This window comes from Adiantum capillus-veneris, chromosome 7, assembly GCF_014529385.1.
Source record: "Adiantum capillus-veneris isolate H3 chromosome 7, ASM1452938v2, whole genome shotgun sequence".
Taxonomy (NCBI): Eukaryota; Viridiplantae; Streptophyta; class Polypodiopsida; order Polypodiales; family Pteridaceae; genus Adiantum; species Adiantum capillus-veneris.
The window spans coordinates 115535553-115553052 of record NC_140937.1 but is presented as its reverse complement, the minus strand read 5'-3'; the positions used below and the strand labels follow the sequence as shown (position 1 = coordinate 115553052).

General features: G+C 48.2%; 1 protein-coding gene across 3 annotated transcripts in view; it reads left to right on the top strand.

Moving 5' to 3' along the window:
- LOC147454474 (ubiquitin carboxyl-terminal hydrolase 9-like) overlaps positions 1-17500 on the top strand; it is an 89737-nt gene that overhangs the window by 53345 nt on the left and 18892 nt on the right. For all 3 annotated transcript variants that reach the window (XM_086516412.1, XM_086516410.1, XM_086516411.1), the window contains 2 exons: positions 10278-10399; positions 10483-11097. In XM_086516412.1, coding sequence (XP_086372538.1) covers positions 10278-10399; positions 10483-11097 — 737 coding nt within the window. The remainder of the gene's footprint in view (positions 1-10277; positions 10400-10482; positions 11098-17500) is intronic.

Here is a 17500-nt window from a genome sequence, read left to right as displayed (position 1 = left end):
TGCCAGCTTGCTTGATTTAGGTCGATGGACAGCCGCTGGTTGGGATGGTCTCTCTGTGGAATTCTTCTTGTTATTTGAAGTTGCCTCTATTATTCATGATGAATACAGCTTGGGAACAACAGGAATTACCCTCCTCTTGGAAAGAAGGTTTGCTCAAGCTGATCCCTAAGCATGCATTGTGTGAAGAATTTTCACATTGGCGGCCTATTACACTTATGCTTGTGGTATATAAATTAATAACAAAAATGCTTGCTAACCGACTCAAATGCTTTCTGTATGAAGGCTTGCATCAATCTCAATATGGCTTCATTCCGCGACGTCAGATTAATAACCTCGCAAATGTCATTATTGGTATGGAATATGCAAAATATACTCGACAGGATGTGTTAGTGATGCAGGTTGACATTGAAAAGGCATTTGATACTGTTCTTTGGGATTACATTGCGGATACCATGCGACATTTGGGCTTTGGGCCTAGGCTATCCCGTGTCATGCTTTTCTTGTATGCAAATAGTACTTCTGCAGGCTTGCTGGATGGTTCTCTCACAGAATCTTGGCCTTTGGGACCGTCGGTACGGCAGGGCTGCCCTCTGAGTGCTTTGCTTTATGCGATCGCTACTCATCCCTTGTTTATGTACTTGGATTCCTTGACCTCCACTGGAAGGCTACATGGCCTTACTTTACCTTCTGGTCGACAGTTTGCTGGTCAGGCATGCTTTGTTCATGCCTCGTAATAACTATGATGATGTACAACAGATTATGCATACTCTTCACTTGTTTGGATTGGCAGCAGGTCTCAAAGTTAACTTTTGCAAATCCAAGCTATTGCCTTTGAAAGAGTGTGATTGGCACAGGATATTGTGGCCTGGGGAGATTGTTCCTCCCCATGTTCTGGTTCGCCATTTGGGTTATCCGCCGCTGGGTTGGAATGTATCGGCTATGAAGAAAACGGATTGGGTGCTCCAACGTCTACATTCCAAGTTGAATTATTGGAAATTGTCCACGTGGCCACTTCATGTGCGTCTCAGGATTGTCCAATGCATCCTTGTGGCCTATGTGCAGTTTTACTTGCCTTTGTTGTCTTGGCCTCTGTTGCGCTTGCAGTCTCTCATGTCCAATATTTTAGAACATTTTTGGCGGACCTCGTCTACCAAGAGGGGCATTCAACTTTTATCTATGGACAAGCTGTGTTCTCCCAAGCGGCTTGGAGGGTTGAATATTTTGGACTTGAGACGTCATCTTCTGGCTCGGAAAGCTCTGTTGTTGCTAGTTTTGGTGGAGCAGCAGCAACCCTGGGCTCTCATGGTCACACATTTATGTGCGCACATTGTCACCCCTTCTTTTGGTCATTGGCAATTGACTTATTGGGATGTTTTTGGGAAGCTTGAAGGACACATTCCTGGATGTCCCTTTACTTCTTCTCTAATTGTTGATTGGAAGGTTGTCACTTCACATTTGGCTTGGGATGGTCGACAATCCTCTGGGGGTAACTCTCTTCGCTTGGAGAGTCTGCATTGGAGCAGGGTTTTTGCTTCGACTTTTGTTCAACGGTCTCCTCACCAAGCGTATTTTCTTTCTCAAAAAGGAATCTGTCAGGTGCATCAGGTGGTTGATGACTCGGGTTATGTTCTTTCTTTTGTTGATGCCGTCTCCCGCTTTCGGTTGGGTCTTCATTATTCTCCTCTCTGGCAGGAGATTCAAAACATGCTTGTTGCTCATTCGCCCATTCCTCCGCTGGATGAAGACTCTCGCTTCTTTGATTGGAATCTAGCTACTACTAGATTGGACTGCATCTCAGCTGCCAGTGTCTATGCCATTCTTCAGTCTGAAGTATGGATTGTGCATCGGGGTAATCAGCTGTGGTCGCTTTCTAAGTCAGCCTTGTGGTGGCAACACGCATTGTCTCGCATTTGGCAGAGTCATCTGCCTTTGAAGGAACGTGTTTTCTTGTGGCGGTGCTTGGTGGGAGCTCTACCTGTTGGCGGTGTGTTGCATGCTCGGCATATTGCGCCTTCCCGCTGCCCGAGATGCCTTGAAGCTGAGGAGACCGTGCCACACTTGCTGTGGTGTTGTCGTTACTCCAGAGCCTTCATTCGGCAAGTGTCGGCTTCTCTTCGACTACGTTTTCCTTCCGGCTCTTTTCACAGACGATTTTGGCTTTTTGGGGTGCTTCGGTCACCACAATCTTAGTTTGCGGTCTTCTTCACCTGGGTCAGATTTTGGACTATGTGGGCCATTTGGCATCATAGGAACTGCTTAATGTTCCAGGGCACTTTTGTTGACCCCTTTCCCTATTTCAAATTATCTCTTGGTCAAGCGCTACATTTTGCCTATGTAGCTGGAGACATCACTCTTGATGCCTACAGGATGTACTTTGACTGTTTCTAGCCTTCGGAGCCTTATAGTGCTCCGTCTTTTGTATCCCTTTCTTTTCGTGGGTTTTCCTCGCTTTGAGGTTTCCCACTTGTAAATTAATCAAAGCAGATTTACAAAAAAAAGTGTGTGTGTGTTTAGTTGTTTTGAATTGCTAAATGTCTGTTCCAATCTGTTCTCACCAGTTGGTGTCACAAAGTGATGACGTGGCTACGGATAGCTGAAACCCTAATTTGAGGCTGAAACCATAAAATCCCTGCAAACCCTAAAAACTGCTAGAAACCCTAATTTCTGCAGAAACCCTAATTTCTGACAGCAAACCCTAATTCTGCTGGGGTGCCACGTGGCAGCAGGAGCAGCTTCCGGATTTTGCGCCGCAAAACGCGCTGATAGCTTTTGGCTTGCTTTTTGGGCTCCACGCCGAGAGAGAGAGAGAGAGAGAGAGAGAGAGAGAGAGAGAGAGAGAGAGAGAGAGAGAGAGAGAGAGAGAGAGAGAGAGAGAGAGAGAGAGAGAGAGAGAGAGAGAGAGAGAGAGAGAGAGAGAGAGAGAGAGAACTTGCTTTTCTTTTTTGGTTTAAAAAAAAAGATACTCTCTAAAGAGAGAGAGAGAATTCTTGCTTTTGATTTTTAAAAGCTTTTGGGGCTCTGCTTTTGGGCATCCCTTGTACCTTTAAATATGTGGAGAGGGCTTCACTTCTCGGGGCATCTGGACGCAGAGTCTGAGAGTGAAACCCCAGCTACACTCTTGTACTTTGATCTGATTAATATAAAAAGAAATACCGAAAGAGGCGCCAATCTTTGGGGCCAATATCTCTAGGCACGGAACTCCGCCGGGCCAGTGCAAATCTATTGTGATCTGTGAATTGTTTTGAAGTGGTTATTTGGTGCTGTCGCGGTTGATTCTTGATTTGGAGTGTCCAAGTCTGTTACAGTGGTATCAGAGCACGGCCGATTTCTCTTCTACGGGAAATCCGATCCCCGAATTTTTTTCTGCGGCACCTATGGCTTCAGGCAATGATCAGTCGACTCCCTTTGCATCTGGAGATGCGGGCAGGGATCACAACGAAGATTCCGGCACGGAGTATGGCCTGCCTAGGCCTACTCCAGCAGAGCCGCAAGAGATGGAGCGTCGAAAATTGATTGATGATGCAACAAAGATGATGCTCAATTTTGCCAAGGATCCGAAGCTGGCAAAATATATGAACCAGACCTCTTTGGAAGAGGTACAGACAGAGTGGCAGAGAACCACAACACCACTCCCAAAACCCGCTCTCAAGAAATCTTCTGGCTCCAAGAAATATACGGAGAAGGAACTGGAGAACGTGGTTGATGCACGGATTGCTCAGCTTTTCGACAGGCAAAAGAAGGACAGAAAGCACGGCAAAAAGCAGAAGAAAGGCACTAACTTCCCGGGATATTTGGGTCGTCGGTCGACATTCTACAAGGCAAAGAAACTGAAGAAGCGCGTCAAGTTTGAAGGCCTACCCAATTCTTCTTCTTCTTCTTCTTCTGACAGTTCTTCTAGCTCTTCAGACTAGAGCGAAGAAGACAGGAAAAGCAAAAAGCGAGGCAAGACACAACGCTTCGGAAAGGGCAAGAAAAAGGCAAGGAAGTCTAAGTCTCGCCCAGTGAGTGACACTTCTACAGAGGACTCGTCTATGGACAGTTCAGACTCTGACAATGGGAACTTTTATGCGAACAAGAAGAATCTTTACAAAGCCAACCAGTATGACTTTCTCGAAGATAAAAGCAAGAAAGTCCGAGAGTTTAAGGAAGGTGGCCAAGCACTTAAGTTTGATACTTTTTCGGGATACTCCGATGCTTCGAAGGCTTTGTCTTTTATACAGCAGTTTGACATCGCTTTCGCGGGAGGACGCTATTCAGAGCACTCCAAGATTCAGAGAGCTGCCTCTTATTTTAAGGGAAATGCTCGCACTTGGTGGTCCACGCTTCTATTAAGCAAGACTGTGCCAGTTACATGGCTGAAATTCAAGAGGCTTTTTATTTCTTCTTGGTTAACTCAAGAGTTTGAGCGAGATATACGAGCTGCTTGGAACCATCTCCGGATGACCAAGAGCGATACAGTGAATTCTTACTGTGAAAGATTGTGGAACTCTTTTCTACTTGCCTCTTCATTCAAGAAGATCTCGTTCAAAGAACAGATTGAGCGGTTTACATTGGGTCTACCTACAGAGATCCGAGACCACTTCTTGGAACAGAAGTCAGCTTCTATTTAGGAGTTGATGAGTCATGCGAAGCGGGGCTTTGCAATTCACTCTGGCAGTCTGACCTACCCCACAGATGAGGTCACGACACAACGAACCGGACATACTTCTGGGAATGAAAGTAGAAAAAGAAAGAGCAACCCAGAGAAAAAGGATGCACGACCCAGACTTACTCCTCAGGAGCGGACTCGCTACATCAGGGAGGGGAAGTGCTTTGTATGCGGGGAAACTGGACATATCTCCGCGAAGTGCCCTAAAAAGGCACAGAAAGAACAGAATGACAAGGATGATGAAAGGCGTGAGAGTTCGAGAGCAGCTGAGGACCGTGTACGAAAAGGCAAGATGAAAATAGGATTGGTTCCAGATTGTGTGGGTATTGATCCCGACACCATGGATGAGAGTACAGAACTTTGCCGAGCTTGGGGCAAAGTGAAAGATCAAGAGGCCCTGATTTTCTTTGATGGAGGAGCCAAGGCCAACTTCATTTCACCGGAATTGGCGGCGCGGCTCGAGATTACTCCCGATCAGATGGGACCAATTGCAGAGGCAGTTCTAGCGGCACCCGGCAAGGACGTAGCCATTACACCTGTCATTGGCAAACTTCGGTTGCATTGTTAGGGGTATTTGGGGCATGAGGACTTCTTCATAATGCCTTTGGAGGGTTGTGATGTTCTCTTAGGGATTCCACAAGAACAACGCTGTGGTCGATTATCGGGCAAGAAAAGCGACTTTGACTACAGAAAACGGCAGAACAATTGTACTTGATATTAAACTGAAGGGCGAGTCTGTCCCTATTGTATCGGCTTCGGCCATTTCAAAATTAATGAAATCCAGTCTGTTTGTTTACTCGATCTTTATGAAAGAGTTGAGTGATGATGATGGGACAAATATGTCTAAACTTGATAAAGAACGCCAAGATTTTCTACACTCTCACGCCGATTGCTTCTCAGAAGGCATACCAGAAGAGTTACCACCTGCTCGTCCTGAAGATCATACCATTGATCTGATACCTGGTAGTACACCACCGAACCGGCCACCCTACCGTGTGAGCCGAGCACAGAATGAAGAGATTATGAACCAAGTGAAAGATCTCTTGGAAAAGGGTCTTGTCCAGCCTAGTACTTCACCGTATTGCTCTCCACTGTTATTGGTTTTGAAGAAAGACGGATCTTGGAGAATGTGCATCGATTATAGAGCTCTCAACAAAATCACCATCAAGAACAGATTTCCGATTCCTAGGATTGATGATATACTCGACAGGTTACAAGGATCCTCGTGCTTTAGCAGGATTGATCCGAAGAGTGGATATCATCAAATCAGGATCGTGTCGGGAGACGTCTAGAAGACAGCTTTTTGGACGACTTTTGGGTTATTTGAGTTTTTGGTGATGCCTTTTGGCTTAACCAATGCTCCTGCGACATTTAACCGGATGATGGACTGGATTTTTCGAGAGTACAGGCTATTTGTTGGCACTTTCTTTGACGACATCATTGTTTTCTTCAAGAATGAGGCAGAACACAAAGATCATCTGCTTTATGTCTTTCAGGCATTACGAGATCACAAGTTAGTGATTAATGCAAAGAAAAGTGAATTTTTCGTACCAGAGATACACTTTTTGGGACACATTGTGTCAGCAGCAGGAGTGCAAATGGATCCGGCCAAGATAGAGACTATCCGTGATTGGCCCGACTTGAAGAATGTCCATGAAGTTAGAAGCTTCTCGGGACTATGTTCGTATTACAGGCGGTTCATACGAAAGTTTGCAGAGGTTGCTTCCCCTTTGCATATCGTGACACAGAAAGGAGTACCTTTTTCGTGGGGACCCACTAGAGGTGACTGCCTTTCAGACATTGAAAGAGAAATTGACTACGGGACCTATTTTGGCTTTGCCAGACTTGCAGAAGTCATTCGAAGTATATTGTGATACTTGTGGTCGTAGTCTGGGTGCGGTCTTGATTCCAGAAGGCCATGTCATAGCTTACGAGAGCCGTTTGTTCTCTAGGCCAAAGATGACAACACAGATTTATGAGAAAGAGCTTTTGGCGGTTATCCATGCTCTTACTCAGTGGCGGCATTACCTACTCGGAGCGGATTTCAGTGTCTTTACAGACCATCAGAGTTTGCGCTACTTCTTGTCACAGAAGTAGCTTTCGGAAAAGTAGATGCGGTGGGCGAACATCTTGTCACAGTTTCACTTCCAAATTGTCCATGTGCAGGGACAGAAGAATGTGGTGGCAGATGCTTTGTCTCGGAAACCGTTGGTTCTGGCTATTTCCGCGATACATCATAGGAGCTTCGAGGATATGGTCGATCAGTATGCCACAGATACAGATTTTGCAGATATTTTCACACGGCTACGGGATGGGGAGACAGTAGCTGGATACTCCCTTCGGGAAGGCTACTTGATGAAAAAGACTATGTTGTGCGTTACACAGCCGTTGAGGGAGAAGGTTATGACTGAATGCCACTGTCCAGCTTTTACGGGTCACCGTGGCATTGCTACTAGCATGAAAGGGGTAGAGAGATATTTCTTTTGGCCGAGACTCAAGAAAGATGTGGATGAGTTTGTGCGCAGTTGCTTGGTATGCCAGAAGGTCAAGTTTGATAGGCATAAAGCACAGGGATTGTTATAGCCTTTACCCATACCCATCCGCCCCTGGGAAAGTATAGCGATGGATTTCATTTTTGATCTCCCAAGAACATAGAGTGGTCACGATGGTATCTGGACTGTTATTGACAGATTTAGCAAACAGGCTCATTTCATCCAGTGAAGAAAACAGTCAAGCCGGATCACTTAGCGAGACTGTTTGTGGCCCAGATTTTCAGATTACATGGCATGCCTGAGACAATTGTCTCCGACAGAGACCCCAGATTTACGAGTTTGTTTTGGAAGGCAATTTGGGAGAACATTGGTACGCGGTTGCAGTTCTCGTCATCGTTCCACCCGCAGACTGACTGGCAATCCGAGATTGCCAATTCAGTGGTTCTAGATTTATTGAAGTCTTATATCTCAGATCAGAAGACTCAATGGGAAAGATATTTACCTTTGGTGGAATTTGCCTACAATAACACAATACACTCGTCGACGGGGAAGGCGCCATTTGAGATTGTCGAAGGTGCTGCGAAGGTTCCACCCTTCCTGAGCACGAAAGATAAGATCTTTGAAGCGGATGAATATACGCGAGATCTGGATACGGCTTTTGCCAAGGTTCGCGAGACTTTGCAGAAGTCTCAAGAACGACAGAAAAAGGCAGCGGATCGCTATCGTCGCGACATGAAATTGAAGGAGGATGATTGGGTGCTCTTACGTTTTGAGAAGGCACACCTACGAAAGAAAAAGGGAAAGGAGAGGCTTTTTCCAAAGCTTAGTATGCGATACTACGGCCCTTTCCAGATTCCTGAAAAGATAAATGAAGTCTCCTTCCGACTGAAACTGCCAGATACTTGGAGGATTCACAATGCAGTTCATGTGAGTCTCTTGAAAGCTTTCAAAGGTGATGTGCCTAATGATGGGGAGCCTAATGAGCAACCCGAAGTGGAAGAAAACGAGGAGATCCTTGTTCCGGAACAGATTTTGGCACACAAGGATACGAAGAATAAGGGTAAAGTCCGAAGGCGGTTCTTGGTTAAGTTCAAGAATTATCCTGCACTTGATGCGAAGTGGATGGAGGAGGACCTAGCAGATACTCCTCTGATTGTGAAACTTTACCTCGATGCTTTTGGTTTAGCATAGTCTACTCCAGAGTCCAAATGGAACCCAGAATTCAGCTTGGCCGGAGATCTGGTGCAGTGGGATGCACAAGAGGGGAGTCACTCCACTCCTTTGTCAACAGATGCCTTGATTTAGATACTAGAGTCACTGATGTCTCTCTGAGCTTCAGGGATACTGAGAGCTGACAGTATTCTGCTGTATGACTTTATGAAATGGAATTCCTGATAATGATACTGATTTGTTCTTGACTTCTTTTGAGTGCAGGAACTGATAGCCGAAATGACTGCAGCATTTTGGTCTGATTGATCTCGAATAGACATGGTTGTAATAGGGGTTAGTCAATCGGACATCGATGAGTCCCGATTGGACCTAGATGTGATTGCTAGCTACATTGCCGATAAATCATGGTCTAAGATCCAAGTGAATGTTGAATGTCATGTGATGTCTGGTGATGTCCTGTGATGTGACTGTCGATTTTGTACATGTGCTAGATGTGTGTTCCTAGTACGTAGGTACTAACAGTCAGTGTCTGCTAAGACGGTTTATGGCTTTTGTTGGTTTTGCAGGCGTAATCGCGGTCGATTACAATGCTTTCAAGAGTGGGGTATGTCACAAAGTGATGACGTGGCTACGGATAGCTGAAACCCTAATTTGAGGCTGAAACCCTAAAATCCCTGCAAACCCTAAAAACCGCTAGAAACCCTAATTTCTGACAGAAAACCCTAATTCTACTGGGGTGCCACGTGGCAGCAGGAGCAGCTTCCGGATTTTGCACCGCAAAACGCGTTGACAGCTTTTGGCTTTCTTTTTGGGCTCCACGCCAAGAGAGAGAGAGAGAGAACTTGCTTTTTTTTTTTGGTTTAAAAAAAAAGATACTCTCTAAAGAGAGAGAGAGAACTGCTGCTTTTGATTTTTAAAAGCTTTTGGGGCTCTGCTTTTGGGCATCCCTTGTACCTTTAAATATGTGGAGAGGGCTTCACTTCTCAGGGCATCTGGACGCAGAGTCTGAGAGTGAAACCCTAGCTACACTCTTGTACTTTGATCTTATTAATATAAAAAGAAATACCGAAATGGGCGCCAGTCTTTGGGGCCAATATCTCTAGGCACGGAACTCCGCCGGGCCAGTGCAAATCTATTGTGATCTGTGAATTGTTTTGAAGTGGTTATTTGGTGCTGTCGCGGTTGATTCTTGACTTGGAGTGACCAAGTCTGTTATAGTTGGCATGTGGTGCCCTTCTGTTACACAGTCTTGTAGAAATTTTGCATTCTCATGTCTTTGTTATCCGAACACGTGAGCCTTTGCTCTCAAGTGTTAGAATATGCAATGATTCCATAAGTGGATCACTACTGCATGATCTATGCCTTTGCTGTGTTTCTGTACCAGATTTTGTTTAAAAGACTAATGTGGTCAAATGGGAAGATAAAAATTGAAGCTTACAATATTGCACAGGTCTGCACACCAGCTTCTTCATTTAACTGCATCAAACAGACACTACATGTGTTATGCATGGACCTAAATGCAAAAGTTTAAGACCCTCTGTTTTCATCTTGGAGATGGATGAGATGAAGCCGATACTCGGCAATTCAAAGGAAGGAACGACCAGCAGCTTGTTCCTGTTATGATTAACTAAGAGTTTGTTTGGTGTATTGCATCCATTTTGTTGTAGCTTCGAATGGCTGGAGCTTGGAGTTTGCATCATGCTAGTGGTTGACAAATTAGTTGGGCAACTGAAACTGACAGTTCCGATAGAAAAGCACACTGAAGAATCTCCTTAATTTGTGCAAGTTTCAATGTCCAGGCAGCTTTTTTCAGTAGGATAAAACAGTCATTGTTTATGTATTTTTCTGTAAATATGAAAGGAAAACATTGATGAGGCTGATTGTTAGAATCTATGTGCAGAGTCTGCTGCAGTCTTTTAAGTTTAGTTTATGATTCTCTTCTTAGGAGAAACTGTGTTGTCTTTCAGCCATACAGCATTCTTGATGGACTAAGTCCTGTCCGGGATGATGATCACATTACAGCACACAGGCTTCCTAAATCATCAGAAAAGGCACCTTTGCTTGTCTTTGTCAACCGACGGTTAGAAGAGTACGTACTCATTTAACAAGTGACTGCATTTCTCAAAACAGTTTTATTGCATCGATGATTTTTAATAATATTGTTGCATGCAGAGAGAGCATTTTGAAGAAGCCAGTGAAGAGTTTTGGTTCGCCTCTGATTGCTTGGGTTCCAGATGAGGGTTTTTCCAAAGGAGCAGACCTGCTTAGCATATTTGAACACATTCTACAACCGTTGAGGAAACCTGCGATTGTTTCTTCTGTGGAACGAGCGGAAAATGGGAGGCAGGAAGGAAATGGTACTTGTAACCATGTGGATGAAGATAGGGAAATGCATGAGAATGATTCAGCCACTATCATTGCGGAAGTTTCTGTGAAAGACAACTTAGATGAAGAGAGTTTTCGTCTGTGTAATGGATCAAAGGGTGGGCACCAACTTTTTCAATTCTGGGTTGGAGAAGAGAGGTTTGGAGCAAAACAGGTGCTCATAGAGATGGACAAGGGACTGCCTGCCACATTGAATTCATCTAGGATAAATACGCGAATACACGTTGCGGTAGATTGGTCAGAACAGGCTCTGGAGCAATATGATGTGAAGCAGCTGGAGATTGCCTCTGAAGGACTGCGAACAGGATTTGTAGTAAAAAAACCAAGACAGGAGGCGGTTTCATTGTATAGTTGTTTAGAGGCGTTTCTAAAAGAGGAGCCTTTGGGACCAGAAGATATGTGGTAAGTTACATTCAGTAAGGTACTTGCATGGGAAGAACAGGCGGTTAATTTAAATTTGGTAGATGCATGTCTGCATGTTTGTATGGATGCATGCATCTCTTTTTCATTCATGCATGAATGTGTTTGTGCGGGAAAGGTTGTTCGTCTGTATATCTTTGAGTAGAGCTGCATAATCCTCCCCCCCCCCCCCCCCCCCTCACACACACACACAAAAAAAAAGCTCCTTTCTTCTACTCACACAGACAAACCTTCATCACCTCTCTCTAGGCACCTCAATCAGCCCTACTGCTAGGAAACACATGCTTGGTAACATATCTATATGTTTTTTTCTTTTGTCACTTTTACTCGATATAGGGTCCGGCTCGCCTCAGGAGGACCTAGGATGCCTGAGGGACTAATTAGGGACTTACTTAAATGGATGGCTATCCAATTGTCTCCTACACATGAACCTACTGAGGGACTATAAGTGGCCATGCACAAACCACCTTTTGACCCAAATTTTATTATGCCCTCAGGTAGCCATGTAAAATTAGCTTTGAATTGTTACCAGCCCGTCTTCAGGTGTCTCAAAGGGCGTTTCAGCTCTAATACCTTGATCGAGGGATAGTTTATAGAACTTGTCTTGCTTCTCATAGACCAAAATAGTTATACTTTGTGTCTCTGTATGGTAACGTAGCTTTAATGCTCGCATTTACCTTGATAGGGATTCAAATATCTCCTTTATGTGTGGTGAAGGATATCTTTCCTCATCCTTAACACTTGCGTTGAGTCCTCTCGACCTTACCCTTTATGTGCCAAGATTGGCATTCTTATTCATAGTGGAAGGCTTATTGTGGAGATAGCTTTCTCCACCCTTAAAAATCTTCTGTCAAATCCTTTTTTTTTCCCGAGAAAAAGATCCTTCTATTAGTTAATGAAAACTGCCCATAGGGCTACAACCACCTCTGCAAGAGAGGGCTACAACAAGCATGATGGGGAGACTCTCCCAATGAAAAAACAGCATATATACAATGGGGCTAAATCAAGAGATGGGAGGAGGGAAAAGCCACACAGGTGGACAGTAGTGCCATCTGAGCACCCCCTGGACTATGGTGTAGAAAGGCCCAGGGCGCCAGAGTCGAAGGAAAGCCTCGCGGCGCTCCCGCATGCGGTCGGAGCTGCCCTGTAGTCCCTCAAGCTGTCCTCTGAGAGTATGGATCAGCTCGAGCCAAAAGTCACGAACAGTCTTTGCTGGTGGCACAGGGCGAGCCTCAAAGATGCGGAAACAACGGGCCCGCCAAATGAACCAAAGTGTCAGGCCACTGATGAGCTCCCAACACTCCTCTCTCTCACTGCACCACTCCAGTGGAGTAAGCTCTGTAGCAGGCTGAAGTGTAGGTCGCCCCCCCTGCATCACTATCATCCTGCTGGTGGAAGATAGCTCAAACTGAAGTGCCGGGCCCGTGAGGGTGGACCAAGCCGCTGCCCCCCAAGTGTACTGTCGAGCCGTGGAGAGAGCAGGCATCAGCCGAAGAACTCGTAGCCACACCTGTTGGGCCGAGGGACAGTCCCAAAGACAGTGACGCTGACTCTCCACCAAATGGTCACAAGCTGCACATGTGGCCGAGAGACCACTATGCACAAGCCAGCTCCCTACTGCTGTGGCTCTATGTGCGACCAGCCACTGAAACAAGGTGACTCGCCTCGGCTGTCTGGAGTCCCACAGCCTCTGCCAAAAAGCTGCCAAGAACTCGACTGTGAGGCCCTCCTCGTGCCAATGACGTGCTGCAGCGGGGCGGGCCTCTCTGTGTGCTGCAAGTATATGACGTCCAAGCCGAACAGTGTACTGAAAGAAGGGGACTCCTGGGCGGTCTGCAGAAGAGAAGGGGTCCCTCCATAGCCACTCACCAGGATCCCACTGTACTCGTGCCAGTGGACAGCACTCCCAAGCCCATAGCCTCTAGTGTCCTGTCTCAAGAGCTGCTGGGTCAGGGTCTAAGACGCAAGTCCTTCCACAGATGCCCACAACTCGGATCCTTTGGAAACAGCACTCTGCTACGTGCGGGGCCTCTACTGCAACTCGCTGTAAGCGTCCCCCACCCTGAAGCTCGAAGAACAGGGCTGGGACAGTCTCTGAGCAAGCCCTGACTGAAATGAGAACCTCCAGTCGTGTGAAGGCTCCCATCCACCGGGGTGCTACAGGCTCGAGAGGCGTGAGCCACTCAGCTGGAACTGACTCTGAGATGTCCTGACACATGCTCTGCACCCCTCTCATGCCCTGTAGCTGGACAGCTTGCACTTCCTTCGACAAACCTGTGAACTCTAGCCAGTCACCTAGAGAGCGCGCTGGACCAGCTGCCATGGGACCCCAAGAAACATGAGGCTGACTCCCAACCAAGTGGCCTCTTTGAGTGTTAACCATGGGATTCCAAGCGAGGGGTTGCCGTAGGCGCTCCTCCGTGCACGTCGGCGGTCTCTGCTCTAGGCCATGCCGTAAGAGCTCCCAAGATCGAAGCAAACTCATAGCAAATCGGTTTGCCAGTCTCCTGCTCAAACCAACTCGGCGCAACTCTGTAAAGATCCATCTGGTCGAAGGTTGCCAAGGGCCTCCTGACTGAGGTACCCTGGCACGAAGCCTCTGCAGCAAGAACTCCTTCCAGGGCTCCTCGCCTGGAAGAAGTCCTCTGACGACGAACTTCCCAAGAAGGGCTCTGCTCTCCTGTGCTGGATCAATGATCCCAAGCCCTCCCTGAGAACAAGGAAGTGTGATGACCGACCAAGCCACCTTGGCTCGGGCAATCTGAGTGTCGCGACCTGTCCAAAGGAAGTTCCTGATCAGCCTCTCTACCTGGCTGATACAAGAACTCGAGAAGATCCAGCAAGAAGTGATGTACCACATAGTCGCCAACAACACCTGGTTGGCAACTACTACTCTACCAGCCAGCGAAAGTCGTGCTAAGCTCCAATGTAACAGCTTTCTCCTGATGGACAGGAGAAGAGGAGCAATCTGCTGCTCGGGGGACAAGTCCAAACCAACCTGACAACCCAAGTACCGAACTGCAGTCCCTGGAGGAATCCACCTGAAACCCTCTCCTGGCATCCAATCTGGCACAGGAGCACTGCCAACCGAGAAAGCCACTGTCTTTCTCCAGTTGATCAGTGATGCACAGCAGAAGGTCTCCAAAGCCTGCTCACATCTGTGTAAATTGGCCTTCTGGCCCTCTAAGTACAAGGCCGAGTCGTTGGCAAACTCAGCGTCCAGAAGCTCATCTCCCCGTATAGGGAGTGCTAAGCCGCTCAGACCAACCTGCTGTGACACCAAAAATCTGCTCATCGCCTCCGCATAGAACAGAAAGAGAAAGGGGGCAAGAGGACAACCCTGTTTGACCGATCGTGTGAGCATGAAGCGCTCACCTCTACCGCCTGCCAAAAGCACCGGACTGTGAGGCTGTCTGTACAAAGCTGACACCCCTCTGATCCAAGCATCTGAGAAGCCCATCCTGCGTAGCGTGCCCTCTAGAAAGTCCCAGTCAACTCTATCGTATGCCTTCTCAAAATCGAGAAGAAGAATCACAAGGTCCTCCCCACGGAGTCGTGCCAGGGCAGAAGCCTCCCAAAAGGTGAAGATGTTGTCAAGGATACTGCGTTCCTTGACAAAACCTGTCTGAGTCCCATGTATAAGGCTCTCCAAAAGTGGTTGAATCCTCAAACTCAGAGCCTTGGCAAGAATTTTGTAGGCTGAGTTTAGGATGGTGATGGGGCGCCACAGTCGAATCTCATCCAAGGAGCCACCCTCCTTTGGAATGAGGTAAATCAGGCCCTCACTCATGCTATTCGGCATCACTACTGTGAGCAGAATGTACTGAAAGGCACTACACAGATCTGGGCCAAGCAGGTCCCAGTACTCCAAGAAGAAACTGGTAGTCAGCCCATCCTCACCTGGACAACTACCACGAGGGAGGGCCCTAAGAGCCGTGTGCAGCTCCTCAAGCTGAAGAGGTATCTCTAGCCTTTGGCGCATCTCCTCAGTCACAAGACAAGGCATCTGTGCCCAAACCTGCTCCCTGCATGCTGCATCCTGTCTCTCTGACTGGGGCTCAGCCGACAGTAACTCACGGTAAAAGTCAGTAGCAACTGCACGCATATCCTCGGGCTCACAAACAACTGACCCATCTGGTCTCCTCAACCGATTGACCTTGGCATGCGAGTGCCGAGGTCCCACTGTCTCAAAAAAAGCACCGTCACTCTGTCACCCACCTGAGTCCACTGAGATGCCTGTCGGTGAAAGGCAAACTCATGGCGCCTCTCCTCTGTGCAAGCAAGCTCCTGTCGAGCCTGCTGTAACTGCTCCTCCAACCCTGGACTGTCTGGATGCTGCTCCTGCATCCTTTGTAGTGAAGCAATGCCGCGTCTGAGACGCTGCTCCTCCTCTCTCGCTGCAGCCCGTCGAGCCAGAGACTCCTGTAGAGAAAAGTGGCTAAGCTGAGCTAGGCCTAAGGCCACTCTGTCTGCAGGTAGAGCCTGGCTGTCCGTGCCCTCTGTCCAGAGAGCCTCTACCCTCTCTCTTAGTGCTGAGTCCAACAAGACCCGCTCTGGAATGCGAAGCATCGTGCTCCCACTCCTCTGCCTGTCTGCCACTGTGAGGATCACTGGTGCATGGTCCGAGAAGGATGTCCCTGCCAGGATGCCCAGTGAGCCCCCCTAGTCATTGAAGTGGTCACTAGTGTAGAAGCGATCTATCCGCGATAGATTCACTCCTCCCACTCTGCGGTCCGATCTAGAGAAGGCAAGACTCTCTGGAGGCCTCACAAAGCCAGAATGCTGCCATGTATCCGAGACCCTCAGAGTCATACACAACCTTTCCCAAGCTGCTAACTCGACTCCATGCACAGTAGCATGGCTGCCTCCGATCCTGTCAGAAGGGTCCTCCAACATGTTGAAGTCCCCTCCTACACACCAATGGTCAACCTGTGGCAAAGACTCGACAATCTGTGACCAAAACTCTGCACGAGCACTCGCCACATTGGGTGCATAGATGTTCAGGAAGCCCACAAGGCCAGCCTGAAGCTGCATAGTAATCCACTGAGCCCTGCTTGGCACAATAATCCCTCTGCCCACAATGGCCTGCTGCAATGAGTCCGCAATAGTCATACATACCCCACCGTGGATGCCTCCAGGTCCAAAAGCAGCTGACCAAAAGGTATCATACCGTCCACGCAAAATCTGACCACATTGCCGAATGCGGCTCTCAGACAAATGGTGCTCCTGAAGCATAAGGAGATGAATCTCTCCTCCCACAAGGCAACGCTGAAGCTCCTGACGCAATCGGCCTCGCTGTCGCTGAAACTGGGGCCCACCTAGTCCTTGCACGTTCCACGAGACGATCCTCATGGGGAGCGAGAGAGAACAGATGCTGCCGCAGCAGTAAGACGGGCTATGTTCGAGGCTGGCTTGGATGGGGAGTAATCCGCATCCGTGCGTCCTCTAGATAGGCGAGACTGAAGTGAGTGCCTGGCCCAAGCCCAAGCAGAGCGAGCCGTGCATAAAGCAACCTCCTCTGTCCAGGAGTCCTCATGAATGTATACATAGCAAGGCAAACACTGCGTATCAGCAAAAAAGTACACCACAATGTGCCTACATCCTGCTGAGTCAGGGGGTGTCACCGCAAACTTGGCTAGTGGCCACAAAGTCTACAGCAAATCTGTAACTCCAAGTTCTCCCAGGTGGTGAGAGAACTCGAGAACCTGTGTATGCAACCATCCCACCACTGAGTCTAGGGACCACTCTGTCTCGGTCCTCCCACAGAGGGGGAAGGAGAAACCAACTGCTGAGTCCAAGGCCTCTGTTCCCCTAGCGGCGAGGAACAAAGCGTGGACCCTGAAGCAGGTTGCCTCTTGGTCTGCTGCGGAATCGCCGAGGAAGCGAGTGAACCCGTAGTCGAAGAAATCCCAGCGTCGTCGGAGGTCAATGCTCGTCAGACCACGAGGGATAGCTGCAAGGGAAGATGTCTGAATCTGCAGAGGGGGCCGCAAGAAGGGCTGACCCTCTCTTGCTAGGCGACTCGTGGCAAAGGCGTTGCCAAGAGATCTCCTAGCCGCCGGCGAGGGACTAGTCTCCTGAGTCGACTGTGGTACTGGAGCAGGAGGAGGGGGGAAGAGGAGCTGGGGGGGGGGGGGGGGGGGCGGAGGAGAAGAGAAGCGAGGTGGGGCGACAGAGACAGGAGGGGAGTAGGGGGAGCAGAGGGCGGGGGAGGGGATGTGGAGGAGGAGGGGAAATCTGAAGGTGGGGCGGCTGGCGAGGGTGAAGCTGAGGTGGAGGCTGGCGTAGGGGGCTCCTCCTGCTCAAGAGGACCAAAGCGGTTCCCCGTGGGAACCCACTGCTGCTGAGTAGGCACCTGAGGGCCACTCTGAGTGCCAGGCTGTCG